At 43.3% G+C, this 13651-nt stretch overlaps 1 protein-coding gene across 1 annotated transcript in view; it reads left to right on the forward strand.

Annotated features, from left to right (window-relative positions):
* LOC139411258 (zinc finger MIZ domain-containing protein 2-like) overlaps positions 1–13651 on the forward strand; it is an 89128-nt gene that overhangs the window by 29267 nt on the left and 46210 nt on the right. The window contains exon 2 of the mRNA XM_071157313.1: positions 12009–12113. Coding sequence (XP_071013414.1) covers positions 12064–12113 — 50 coding nt within the window. The 5' untranslated portion in view covers positions 12009–12063. The remainder of the gene's footprint in view (positions 1–12008; positions 12114–13651) is intronic.

Below are 13651 nucleotides of genomic sequence, written 5' to 3' on the forward strand. Positions count from 1 at the left end.
CAAGGGAAATTAAACTCCTCATTCTGAAACATCTTCACCCGTGCTACTGCTCGGCTCTTGTACTCTGCTGCATGTGTGCCATTTGTCCACGGAGAGCGAGACATTCACACTGTTTCCACTCTCAATATCAATTTTTTTCAAATCCTGCTGCTATTTTTAGTCCTAAACTCTTCTCAACTGTGAGGAATCTGTGGCGTGTAGCAGTAGCCACAGAGGCTGTGATATTGTCCAAAAGCAACAACACAAGCACTGCATGGCATCATGCTGTTGCACAGGACACAGGTGCACAACCTCCTCACGTGTTGCCTGCCTAACAATTAGTTCTGATGTCTGATGCCTGAGCATACCACTTCACTGCGCTCTGAAGCAGGATTAAGGCGTCAGCATGCTTTGGTTTGAACTCGGCTGGGCAAAGCGAACGAGTGCACTCGCATACTCCCTTAACTGACTTGCCTAGTTAAATAAAATAAAAAACAAGACGTTTGCTTAAAAATGGGGAAAGTGGCAATATTACCCTAGGACAGTAGAGGGCGATAAACTGGTAATAAGCCATCTACGGCCAAACAAGGAAGAGATAAAATCAAGGACTGATAAAATTGCATACACAGAGAGACCCGGGAATTGCCCGGAACCTACTAGATTTGCAAGACATATAATATGGGAGAGACTGATGTATGGGCATACGGCCCAGAGAGCGATGGTGGAGGGTTTCAAGAGATATTTTGGGTGAAACTGCAGCAGGAGACCCTTGACTGGGTGATTTTTATTTTTATTTTTATTTTTTATATATATATATTTTTTTATATCTAATTAATGCTCCAACTCTCTCTCCCCCTCCCGCTCTCCAGTTATTGCTCTCTCCTCCCATACATCTCTACTTTTGCCAGCCCACTCTCCCTGCAATTTTCCTTATTATCCTTGTAGGTGTCCTTAACTCTCTCATACTCTGCTGCCTCCTCCTCCCTCCTCCTTTGATTTTATGTCAGCTAGCGCTAGCTGTTGTTAGCAAACATGGCTACTCTTTTCCTTGACTAAAATAGAAAATAAAAGAACATAGCTCATCCTCTGAAGACGTTATGTTGCTTTCTGTCTTATTTACTTCTGTACCTCCGGCCAAGCAATGCTCGAAGTTGTAATTTGCCATGTTGAATCCACACTGAGTCACGGGGCTGAATCGGGAAGAAGAATAAACTTGCGTCACCTCTACAGTTGCCCAGTCACCGATGAAGGGGCTTAGACTTTGGCTCCCGAACTTAGGTTTTCCTACCAAAAGTGCACACGAACAGCCGAAAAAACTCCTGCCAAAGACCAAACTGTCATGAAATGTAGTCATAATATATGTTCAAACGGTTTCAGTTGGGAACCATGCCGAGGCCTTTAGACCATACTTCTTTGATACATACGTTTGGCCTGCATGGGGAAAATTACGTTTGCTTGAATTAGGATTTGGGTAAGATTTTAAAATCCTTTTGTGTCAGGCTACACACACAGTGCACCCTGTACAGTTGACACCAGGCAGGATGGGGCCATGGACTCATGCTGCTTACGCCAAATCCTGAGTCAGCCATCAGCATGATGCAACAGGAACCACTCAATTGTCCAGTGTTGGTGATTGTGTGCCCACTGGAGCTGCTGCTTATTGTTTTCAGCTGATACGAGTGGAACCAGGTTTGGTCGTCTGCTGCAATAGCCCATCTGTGACAAGGACCGACGAGTTGTGCGTTTCGAGATGCCATTCTGCACACCACTGTTGTACTGCTCCGTTATTTACCTGTTTGTGGCCCGCCTGTTAGCTTGTACGATTTTTGCCATTCTCTTTCGACTGGATATTTTTGTTTGTCGGACAATTCTCCGTAAACCCTAGACACTGTCGTGCATTAAAAGCCCAGGAAGCCATTTCTGAGATACTGGAACCGACTTACCTGGCACCGATGATCATACCACGCTCAAAGTCGCTTAGGTCACAGTTTTTGTCCATTTGAATGTTCAATCGAACAGTAACTGACTGCCTCGATGCCTGTCTTCCTGCTTTATATAGCAAGCTACGGCCACGACTCACTCTGTAGGAACAAACCATTTTCGTGAACCTAATAAACTGTCCACTGAGTGTATGTGTATGTACAGTACCAGTCAAATGTTTGGACATCTACTCATTCAAGTTTTTATTTTTACTATTTTCTACAGTGTAGAATAATTGTGAAGACATCAAAATGATGAAAAAACACATGGAATCATGTCGTAACCAAAAAAGTGTTAAACAAATCATAATATATTTTAGATTCTTCATAGTAGTCACTCTTTGCCTTGATGACAGCTTTGCACACTCTTGGCATTATCTCAACCAATTTCATGAGGAATGCTTTTCCAACATACTTGGAGTTCCCACATATGCTGAGCACTTGTTGGCTGCTTTTCCTTCACTCTGCGGTCCAACTCATCCCAAACCATCTCAATTGGTTTGAGGTCGGGTGATTGTGGAGGCCAGGTCATCTGATGCAGCACTCCATCACTCTCCTTCTTGGTTAAATAGCATTTATACAGCCTGGAGGTGTGTTGGGTCATTGTCCTGTTGAAAAAAAAAAGATATCTCATTAAGCGTAAACCAGATGGAATGGCGTATCGCTGCAGAATGCTGTGGTAGCCATGCTTGTTAAGTGTGCCTTGAAATCAAAATAAATCACTGACCGTGTCAACAGCAAAGCACCATCACACCACCTCATCCATGCTTCACGGTGGGGACCACACACGTGGAGATCATCAGTTCACCTACTCTGCATCTCACAAAGACGTGACTGTTGGAACCAAAAATGTCAAATTTGGACTCATCAGACCAAAGGACAGATTTCCACTGCTCTAATGTCCAATTCTTCTCTGCAAATCTTATCAAGCTCTGTCAGGTTGGATGGGGAGCGTCACTGCACAGCTTTTTTCAGGTCTCTCCAGAGATGTTCTATCAGGTTCAAGTCCGGGTTCTGGCTGGGCCAAGCAAGAACATTACGAGACTTGTTCCAAAGCCACTCCTGCGTAGTCTTGGCTGTGTGTTTTAGTGTTGTTGTCCTGTTGGAAGTTGAACCTTCGACCACAGATGGAGGTCCTGAGCGCTCTGGAGCAGGTTTCCATCAAGGATCTCTCTATACTTCGCTCATCTTTGTCTCGATCCTGACTAGTCTCCCAGTCCCTGCCGCTGAAAAACATCCCCACAGCATGATGCTGCCACCACCATGCTTCACCGTAGAGATGGTGCCAGGTTTCCTTCTGACGTGACGCTTGGCATTCAGGTTCATTTGTGGTTTCATCTGGTCAGAGTCCTTTCAGGTGCTTTTTGGCAAACTCCAAGGGGGCTGTCATGTGCATTTTACTGAGGCTTCCGTCTGCCTACTCTACCATAAAAGGCCTGATTCGTGGAGTGCTGCAGAGATGGTTGTCCTTCTGGAAGGTTCTCCCATCTCCACAGAGAAACTCTGTAGCTCTGTCAGCGACAATCGGGTTCTTGGTCATCTCCCTGACCAAGGGCTTCTCCCCCTATTGCTTAGTTTGGCCAGGCGGCCATCTCTAGGAAGAGTCTTGTTGGTTCCTAAGTTCTTCCATTTTAGAATGATGGAGGCACTATGTTCTTGGGGACCTTCAATACTGCAGAAATGTTTTGGTACCCTTCCCCAGACCTGTGGACAATTGTGTGATCATGCTCTCCATAACTGATGTGAGCAAGACCTTTAAAAAAGCTGCGGGGCCAGACGGATTACCAGGACGTGTACTCAAAGCATGCGCGGACCAACTGGCAAGTGTCTTCACAGACATTTTCAACCTCTCTCTGGCCGAGTCTATAATACGTTTCAAATAGACCACCATAGTCCCTGTGCCCAAGATAGCGAAGGTAACCTGCCTAAATGATTACTGCCCCGTAGCACTCACATCGGTAGCCATGAAGTGCTTTGAAAGGCTGATCATGACTCACATCAACACCATCATGCCAGAAACCCTAGACCCACTCCAATTCACATACCGCCCCAACTGATCCAAAGATCTCAATCGCACTCCACCCTTTCCCACCTGGACAAAAGGATCACCTATGTGAGAATGCTGTTCATTGACTACAGCTCGGCGATCAACACCGTAGTGCGCACACAGCTCATCACTAAGCTAAGGACCCTGGGACTAAACACCTCCCTCTACAACTGGATCCTGAACTTCCTGACTGACTGTTAGTTTAAATAATAATTATAAACTTTAGTTTATTTAGTCAATATTTTTATTAACTCTAGTTCTTGAACTGCATTGTTGGTTTAAGGACTTGTAAGTAAGCATTTCACAGTAAGGTAATAATAAAGTATATTCACCTCCACTGTGGTACTCTGTACGGCCCCATGCAGCTGGTTGGTGGCTGTACAAAAGACCTCAGAGTGGAGCATCATACTACTGAGATGAACTTGATTAACCAAGTTGATTTCACCTGTTGAGTCTCCTCTCAATGCCACACTCTTGCCACTAATTATCAGGACTGCCCTGGCTTATTCACACCTTTTTAGTTTGTATTTAAATTCTGTCAAGCCGTTCCTCAGTTTCTTTCCAGTTGTGTTAAGAGTATCCTCTCGACTAAATGTAAACACGGAGTGTACAAAACATTAGGAACACCTTCCTAATATTGCGTTGCACCCCCTTTTGCCCTCAGATCAGCCTCAATTTGTCGGGGCATGGACTACAAGGTGTCAAGTGTTCCACAGGGATGCTGGCCCATGTTGACTCCAAAGTTGCCACAGTTGTGTCAAGTAGGCTAGAGGTCCTTTGGGTGGTTGACCATTCTTGATCCACACAAGAATGGAGTGTGAAAAGCCCAGTAGCGTTGCATTGTTAACACACTCAAAACGGTGCGTCGGGCACCTACTACCATACCCCGGGAAAAGCACTTAAATATTTTGTCTTGCCCATTCACACTCTGAATGGCACACATACACAATCCATGTCTCAAGGCTTAAACATCCTTTAACCGGTCTCCTCCCCTTCATCGACACTGATTTTTTGAAGTGAATTTAACAAGTGACATCAATAAGGGATCATAGTGTTCACCTGGTCAGTCTGTCATGGAAAGATAAATGTTTTGTGTGTTCAGAAAGTATTTACACACCTTGACTTTTTCCATATTTTGTTGTGTTACAGTATGAATTTTAAAATAGATTAATTTTAGATTTTGTGTCACTGGCCTACACACAATGCCTCATAATGTCAGTGGAATTATGTTATTTAAATGTTTACAAATGATTTACACATAAAGCTGAAATGTCCATAAGTATTCAATCCCTTTGTTATGGCCAACCTAAATAAGTTAAGGAGTAAAAATGTGGTTAACAAGTCACATAATAAGCTGCATGGACTCACTCTGTGTGCAATAATAGGGTTTAACATGATTTTTGAATGACTACTATCGTGACGTTGTATTGGTTAACGTGGCGACTGCTGCTCATTGAATTGATTAATGGTTTATAATTACGTGATACAATGAATCAGGCAATTATTAAGACATTAACCTGGGGTACAATGGGAAAGTTTGCTTTTATTGAGTTTCTATTTCCCAAATTCAAAGAACATCAGAATATTGATTTTTACAACAGTCACTAATTAATCAATTTCCTCTGCAGTCTCATTCTGAACGTTGCATAATCCGTGAATCTGCACAAACCTGAGTCCCACCAATGAGTCCGTACCACACCAATTTAGTTGATTATTTATTTACTAGCTAGTTAAAATGATAATATAAGATACTCGTACACAAAAACAGTCTAGGCTATTGATTAGTACAACGGGCCAACACACGGACACGTTTTACCCAAAATGGGGGTTCAAGAGAGAGAGAAAGTACACGAGAGAAATATACATTTTGGGTGCATTTGTAAGCTATGCTTATTTTAACCCTAACCTAGCCCGAACTGCCGCTTTTATGGGTCAGAATATAATGATGTAATTTCGTGTTGAAGGTCTCCGATGGGGGTCTCTGCGTGAACAATTTCGGCTTCTCGGATTACGCACTTCTCTGGTGTAACTCTCTGGTTGTCCTCGCCATGTCAGTGTCCTTTGTCTTAGTGGTCCATTTCCTCTCCCTTGTTCTGAAAGGGGTCTTCTGAGGACAGCCAGCCCTGTAGCCCAGGGCTCACAGCGTAGGAACGAAAGCAGTGTAGATACACGATTCGATGGAGAGTGGTGACCGGGTGGTCCTGCTTGAATTCACTCTCTTAGACGCAAGTACTCATTCGTAGCATGGATAGAAGAAGGTTCCTTTATCTTCAACCTCGTGTTGCGCTTTGGGTTTGTTGACTACTCAGACCTTGGCTGCAGCTCGGGTCACTTAGTCTGATATGTTAATTCTTGTCATGCCTTTGGCGCAATTCTCTGGGCGTACCAAGTTACGAGGCAAGGTCTGTATTTTTACTCAGATCCAATTTAGACAACTAACTTCACATTTCATCTTTACCAAAACATTCTCTTTGAATTGGACATTTTCCACCCAACGTACAATGTATAAACATCAAGCATATACTAGGAAAACTCTTAAAGTTACAATGTTTTGTTATAACGTTGTCCTTTAACTTTTTATAACATAACAAAAATGACATTCATTTTCATATTCCATCTATCGTCATTACCACCCTTGTGACTGACGAAACCCATTGTCACAAAGTCCATTTATCGCATGTTAATGTTCTGAGGCCGGTTCTCCATAATGAGGTGAAAAAGGAATTTTGTCTGCTGCCTTAGATTTACAATGGGTGGGAGGTGACACCCCCCCCCCCCCCCCCCATCTTCATACCCCTCGATCTCTTCTCCTCTGGTGGGTGTGAGAGATCTCTCTGGATTGTGGTCCCCGGTAACCTGACCTGAGCAGGCCGGTCATAACACTACCTTATCTTTGTACCCCACACATTGTCTGTAAGGTCCCTCATTCGAGCAGTGAATTTCAAACACAGATTCAGCTACATAGGCACGGTATACGTAACAACAACAACAACAACAACATTACATTCAGTACCACGCAGTCTCACTTCCTGGCTGATCATAAATTCAGTGGAGAACCGGTTCTTCAACAACTAGGACCATCCCAAACCTCTCTCCCGTTTCCCTAAGGAAGTTTTGGTTTGGCCTGATGTCCATTGTCATGATGTGCATCATAATAACATCACGACTTTGTTCATGTACCACATTTTCTCCATTTGACCTGCCCGAGGCTGAACTAGTGACCATCTGTCCTGCTACAGTGCCTTCAGAAAGTATTCATACCCCTTCATTTATGACACATTTTGATACAGCCTGAATTCAAAATGGGTCCAAAAAAAATTCTCACCCATCTACACACAATACCCCATAATTATAATGTGAAATCATGTTTTTACAAATGTTTGCAAATGTATTGGAAATGTACATAAGTATTCTACATCTGTAGAAGCACCGTTGGCAGCGATTACAGCTGTGAGTCTTTCTGGGTAAGTCTCCAAGTGCTTTCCTTACCTGGATTGTTCAACATTTTCCCATTATTCTTTAAAAAAATTCTTCAAGCTCTGTCAAATTTGGTTGTTGATCATCGCTAAACAACAATTTTCAGGTCTTGCAATAGATTTTCAAGCAGATTTAAATCAAAAATGTAACTAGGCTACTCAGGAGCATTCACTGTTGTCTTGGTAAGCAACTCCAGTGTAGATTTAGCCTTGTGTTTTAGGTTATTGTTTCTGGTGTAAGGCAGACTGAGCTAGGTTTTCTTCTATGATTTTGCCTAATAATATTACTGAGTACCACTTGCCATATTTCAAGCATAGGGATGGCTGCATCATGTTATGGGTATGCTTGTAATCATTATGGACTGGGGAGTTTTTCCAGCATGAAAGAGATTCGAGCCGGTTGACCACTAATGTTGTATTGGATTTGCCCCAAACATAACACGTTTGTATTCAGGACAAAAAAAGTATTGCTTTGCCACATTTTTTGCAGTATTACTTTTATGCCTTGTTGCAAACAGGATCCATGTTTTGGAATATTTGTACTCTGTAGAGGCTTCCTTCTTTTCACTCTGCCAATTAGGTTAGTATTGTGGAGTAACTACAATGTTGTTGATCCATCCTCAGGAGAAAATTAAACTCTAACTGTTTTTAAGTCACCATTGGCCTAATGGTGAAATCCCTGAGCAGTTTCCTTCCTCTCCAGCAGCTGAGTTAGGAAGGACTCCTGTATCTTTGTGGTGACTGGATGTGTTGATACACCATCCAAAGTGTAATTAATAACTTCACCATGCTCAAAAGGATATTCAATGTTTGCTTTTTACATTTTTTTATCCACAAATACAGTGGCAAGAAAAAGTATGTGAACCCTTTGGAATTACCTGAATTTCTGCATAAATTGGTCATAAAATTTGATCTGATCTTCATCTAAGTCACAACAATAGACAAACACAGTCTGCTTAAACTAATAACCCAAGCAATTATAAGTTTTCATGTCTTTATTGAACACACTGTGTCAAAATTCACAGTGTAGGGTGGAAAAGTATGTGAACACTTGGCAGCAATAAACTCAACGTTTTCTGTAGTTGCGGATCAGACCTGCACAATGGTCAGGAGGAATTTTGGACCATTCATCTTTACAAAACTGTTTCAGTTCAGCAATATTCTTAGGATGTCTGGTGTGAACAGCTCTTGAGGTCATGCCACAGCATTTTAAATCAGGTTGAGGTCAGGACTTTGACTGGGCCACTCCAGAAGGCGTATTTTTGTCTGAAGCTATTCTATTGTTGATTTTACTTCTGTGTTTTGGGTTGTTGTCATGTTGCATCACCCAACTTCTGTTGAGCTTCAATTGGTAGATAATCAAGACATTTTGCAGGAGAATGTAAGCTAACTTGGGAATTCATTTTTCAGTCAATTTGTTTTTCTTTTTTCTTTATTTAACTAGGCAAGTCAGTTAAGAACAAATTCTTATTTTCAATGACGGCCTAGGAACAGTGGGTTAACTGCCTGTTCAGGGGCAGAACGACAGATTTCTACCTTGTCAGCTCGGGGGTTTGAATTTGCAACCTTCCGGTTACTAGTCCAACACTCTAACCACTAGGCTGCCCTGTCGTCAATGATAGCAAGCTGTCCAGGCCCTGAAACGGCAAAGCAGCCCCAAACCATGATGTTCCATCCACCATACTTTACAGTTGGGATGAGGTTTTGATGTTGGTATGCTGTGTCTTTTTTCCCTCCACACATAGTCAAATGTATTTATATAGCCCTTCTTACATCGGCTGATATCTCAGTGCTGTACAGAAACCCAGCCTAAAACCCCAAACAGCAAGCAATGCAGGTGTAGAGGAAAAACTCGGTGGCTAGGAAAAACTCCTTAGAAAGGCCAAAATCTAGAAAGAAACCTAGAGAGGAACCAGGCTATGAGGGGTGGCCAGTCCTCTTCTGGCTCTGCCAGGTGGAGATTATAACAGAACATGGCCAAGATGTTCAAATGTTTATAAATGGTCAAATAATAATAATAATCACAGTAGTTGTCAAGGGTGTAGCAAGTCAGCACCTCAGGAGTAAATGTCAGTTGGCTTTTCATAGCCGATCATTGAGAGTATCTCTACCGCTCCTGCTGTCTCTAGAGAGTTTAAAACCGCAGGTCTGGGACAGGTAGCACGCCCGGTGAACAGGTCAGGGTTCCATAGCCGCAGGCAGAACAGTTGAAACTGGAGCATCAGCATGGCCAGGTGGACTGGGGACAGCAAGGAGTCATCATGCCAGGTAGTCCTGAGCCATGGTCCTAGGGCTCAGGTCCTCCGAGAGAGAGAAAGAAAGAGGGAGCATACTTAAATTCACACAAGACACCGGATATGACAGGAGAAGTACTCCAGATATAACAGACTGACCCTAGCCCCCCCACACACAAACTACTTCAGCATAAATACTTGAGGCTGAGACGAGGGGTCAGGAGACACTGTGGCCCCATCCGATGATACCCCCGGACAGGCACAAACAGACAGACAGGATATAACCCCACCCACTTTGCCAAAGCACAGCCCCCACACCACTAGAGGGATAACTTCAACCACCAACTTACCATCCTGAGACAAGGCCGAGTATAGCAAACAAAGATCTCCCCCACGGCATAACCCACATAGTGTTGTGTGTTCCTTCCAAACAACTCAACTGTTTCATCTGTCCACAGAATATTTTGCCAGAAGCGCTGTGGAACATCCAGGTGCTCTTTTGCGAATTTCAGACGTGTAGCAGTTTTTTTTGGACAGCAGTGGCTTCTGTGGTGTCCTCCCATGCACACCATTCTTGTTTAGTGTTTTACGTATCGTAGACCTGTCAACAAATGTTAACATGTTCCAGAGTTCTGTAAGTCTTTAGCTGACACTCTAGGATTCTTGTTAACCTCAATGAGCATTCTGTACTGTGTTCTTGCAGTCATCTTTGCAGGACGGCCACTCCTAGGGAGAGTAGCAACAGGGCTGAACTTTCTCCATTTATAGACAATTTGTCTTACCATAGACTGATGAACATCAAGGCTTTTAGATATACTTTTGTAACCCTTTCTAGGTTTATGCAAGTCAACAATTCTTAATCAAATCAAATTGTATTAGTCAAATGCGCCGAATACAACAGGTATAGATAGACCTTGCAGTGAAATGCTTACTTACGAGCCCTTAACCAACAATGCAGTTTCAAAGAAATATGGATAAGAATAAGAGAGAAAAGCAACAAGTAATTAGAGCAGCATTAAAATAACAGTAGCGAGACTATATAGGAGGTACCGATTAGAGTCAATGTGTGGGGCCACCGGTTAGTTGAGGTAGCATGTACATGTAGGTAGATTCATTAAAGTGACTATGCATAGATGACAACAGAGTAGCAGTGGTGTAAAGAGAGGGGAGGGGGGCAATGCAAATAGTCTGGGTAGCCATTTGGCTAGATGTTCAGGAGTCTTATGGCTTCAGGGTAGAAGCTGTTTAGAAGCCTCTTGGACCTAGACTTGGTGCTCCGGTACCACTTGCCGTGTGGTAGCAGAGAGAACAGTCTATTACTAGGTTGGCTGGAGTCTTTGACAATTTGTAGGGCCTTCCTCAGATGCCGCCTGGAATAGAGGTCCTAGATGGCAGGAAGCTTGGCCCCAGTGATGTACTGGGCCGTTCGTGCTACCCTTTGTGGTGCCTTGCGGTCGGAGGCCAGGCAGTGATGCAACCAGTGCTCTCTGGTGCAGCTGTATAACCTTTTGAGCATCTGAGGACCCATGCCCATAATTTTAGGTCTTCTGAGATCTCTTTTGTTAGAGGCATGGTTCACATCTGGCAATGCTTCATGTGAATAGCAAACTCTAAATTTTGTGAGTTTTTTTATAGGGCAGGGCAAATCTAACGAAAACATCTCATTTCGTTTCATTGATTGGACTTCAAGTTAGCTGACTCCAATTTAGCTTTTGGAAAACTCATTAGTTTAGGGGTTCACATATTTTTTCCAACTTACACTGAATATTTAAATGAAATATTCAATATAGACAAGAAAAATACAATACTTGGTGTGTTATTAGTTTAAGCACACCGTTTGTCTATTGTTGTGACTAAGATGAAGATCAGATAAATGTATGACTAATTTATGCAGAAATCCAGGTAATTCCAAAGGGTTCACATACTTTTTCTTGCCACTGTAGGTTGCCCTTTTTTCAAGGCATTCTAAAACATCCCTGGTCTTTGTGGTTAAATCTGTGTTTGACAGTCACTGCTCTACTGAGTGATCTTACAGATAGTTGTATGTGTGGGGCACAGAGATGAGGAACTCTTTCAAAAATCATGTTAAACAATGTTATTGCACACAGAGTGAGTCCATGCACTGCCAATCATTGTTTCGGTAGTTTCTCCTCTTAGAATTATAGACTTTCTGAATATGCAAATGATAGGAACATTGCAGGAACATTTGTCATGTCTATTCTCCAACTTGGTACAGTAGACTGCTATCTTAATAGTTGGCCTCATGTCTAAACACGTGTTCTTTTGTTTTCAGGCTGTCTGCTGGTTGAGGAGTTGTGGGGCTCCCTGCTGATCCCAACGTCCTTCCGATGAACCCCATGAACTCCATGAAACCTGGCCTGCCTCCTAATCCACACAGGTGTGTACCAACTACCCACCCAGCCAGACAGCCAGCCCCCATCTCTCCTCCCTCTCCATTCGATAAGGATGATTCTAAGCTTTGTGGTTTTGTAGATGAGAAGAATGGCTGTTACTTTCAGGGTCTGTATTCACATGTCTCAGAGTAGGAGTGCTGATCTAGGATCAGCCCCCCCCCCCCTCTTATTCATTATGATTTAAAACACAAAACTGATTCTTGGTCATACTCTGAGATGCTTTGTGAATATGGGCCCAGAAATGCGTCCTTTCTGTGAATTTCTGTCGAGGAGGCAAGGGAGAGTCGAGATGAACTGACCGATAAAGTGAGCTTCTTTTGAGGATGGCTGGTTAAACGTGGGAGTTCAGAAAAGAGTGTGACAGTAAAGTTTTTATTTTAATGAGAAAGTACACCCACACAAGGCAAAAATGTCACCACCTCTCACTCCAACGTACCTTACTCAACACAGTTTTGTGCTGATATAACCCTCACTTCAGTCTGGTTTGCTTGGATAGAGGCCAGGGTCTAGCCTACCAACATCACCTACTATGACCTCAAAAAAGAGTATAGACTCCAAGTGGACGCGTCGAAGTATGGACTAGGTGCAGTGCTACTTCAAATCTCTGACTGTGAAATGAACTACGCTCAAATGGAAAAGGGGCTGTACGTCATTCTGTTCGGGTGTAAGCGTTTCCATCAGTACGTATATGGATGCCAAGTCATTGTGAAATCTGACCACAAGCCCCTCGAGTCAATCATGAGGAAACCGCTAGCCGCAGCCCCGCCAAGGCTACAGAGAATGATCCTTCAACTACAAAAATACGCATTCACATTCACTCACCGTCCAGGCAAAGACATCCCTGTCACAGACACACACTCCCATGTTTCTTACCTACAAGGACAGCAGCCTCAGTTAAGGCATGGACATGCAAGTGCACACTGTGTACAGCAACTTACCAGTTAGTGACACATAACTGGAGGAGAGCTGAGCAGAAACAGAAAAGGACAACTCATACAGCTGAGGAAAGTCATGCAGGATGGATGGCCCAAGGAGAGGAGAAAATCCCCTCTGAGTCTCTGAGTTCTGGAACCATCGTGATGAACTATCACAGATGAACGGAATCATCTTCAAAGGAGAGAAAATCATCATTCCTACCATTCTCAGAAGAGATTTTGACAAAGATCCATGCTGAACACATGGGCATGGAAAAGTGCAAACAGAGCACGGAACATTTTGTTTTGGCACGGAATGTGCAAACAGAGGACATTGTTAGTAAATGCCCCACATGTCTTGAACGATGCCCCTCAAACACCAGAGCCAATGTTACCTCGCTGTATCCCAGACCAACCCTGGCAGGTCGTGGCAACCAATCTGTTCATCTGGAACAACGAGGACTACATCTTAACAGTGGACTACTACAGCAGATACTTCAAACTCGACAAGCTTCACAGCACCACATCTGCAGCTGTGATACACAAGCTGAAAGCAATCCTTGCCAGGCATGGCATTGTAGAGACTTTAATATCTGACAATTGTGACG

Source organism: Oncorhynchus clarkii, chromosome 6 (genome assembly GCF_045791955.1).
Source record: "Oncorhynchus clarkii lewisi isolate Uvic-CL-2024 chromosome 6, UVic_Ocla_1.0, whole genome shotgun sequence".
NCBI classification, from domain to species: Eukaryota; Metazoa; Chordata; class Actinopteri; order Salmoniformes; family Salmonidae; genus Oncorhynchus; species Oncorhynchus clarkii.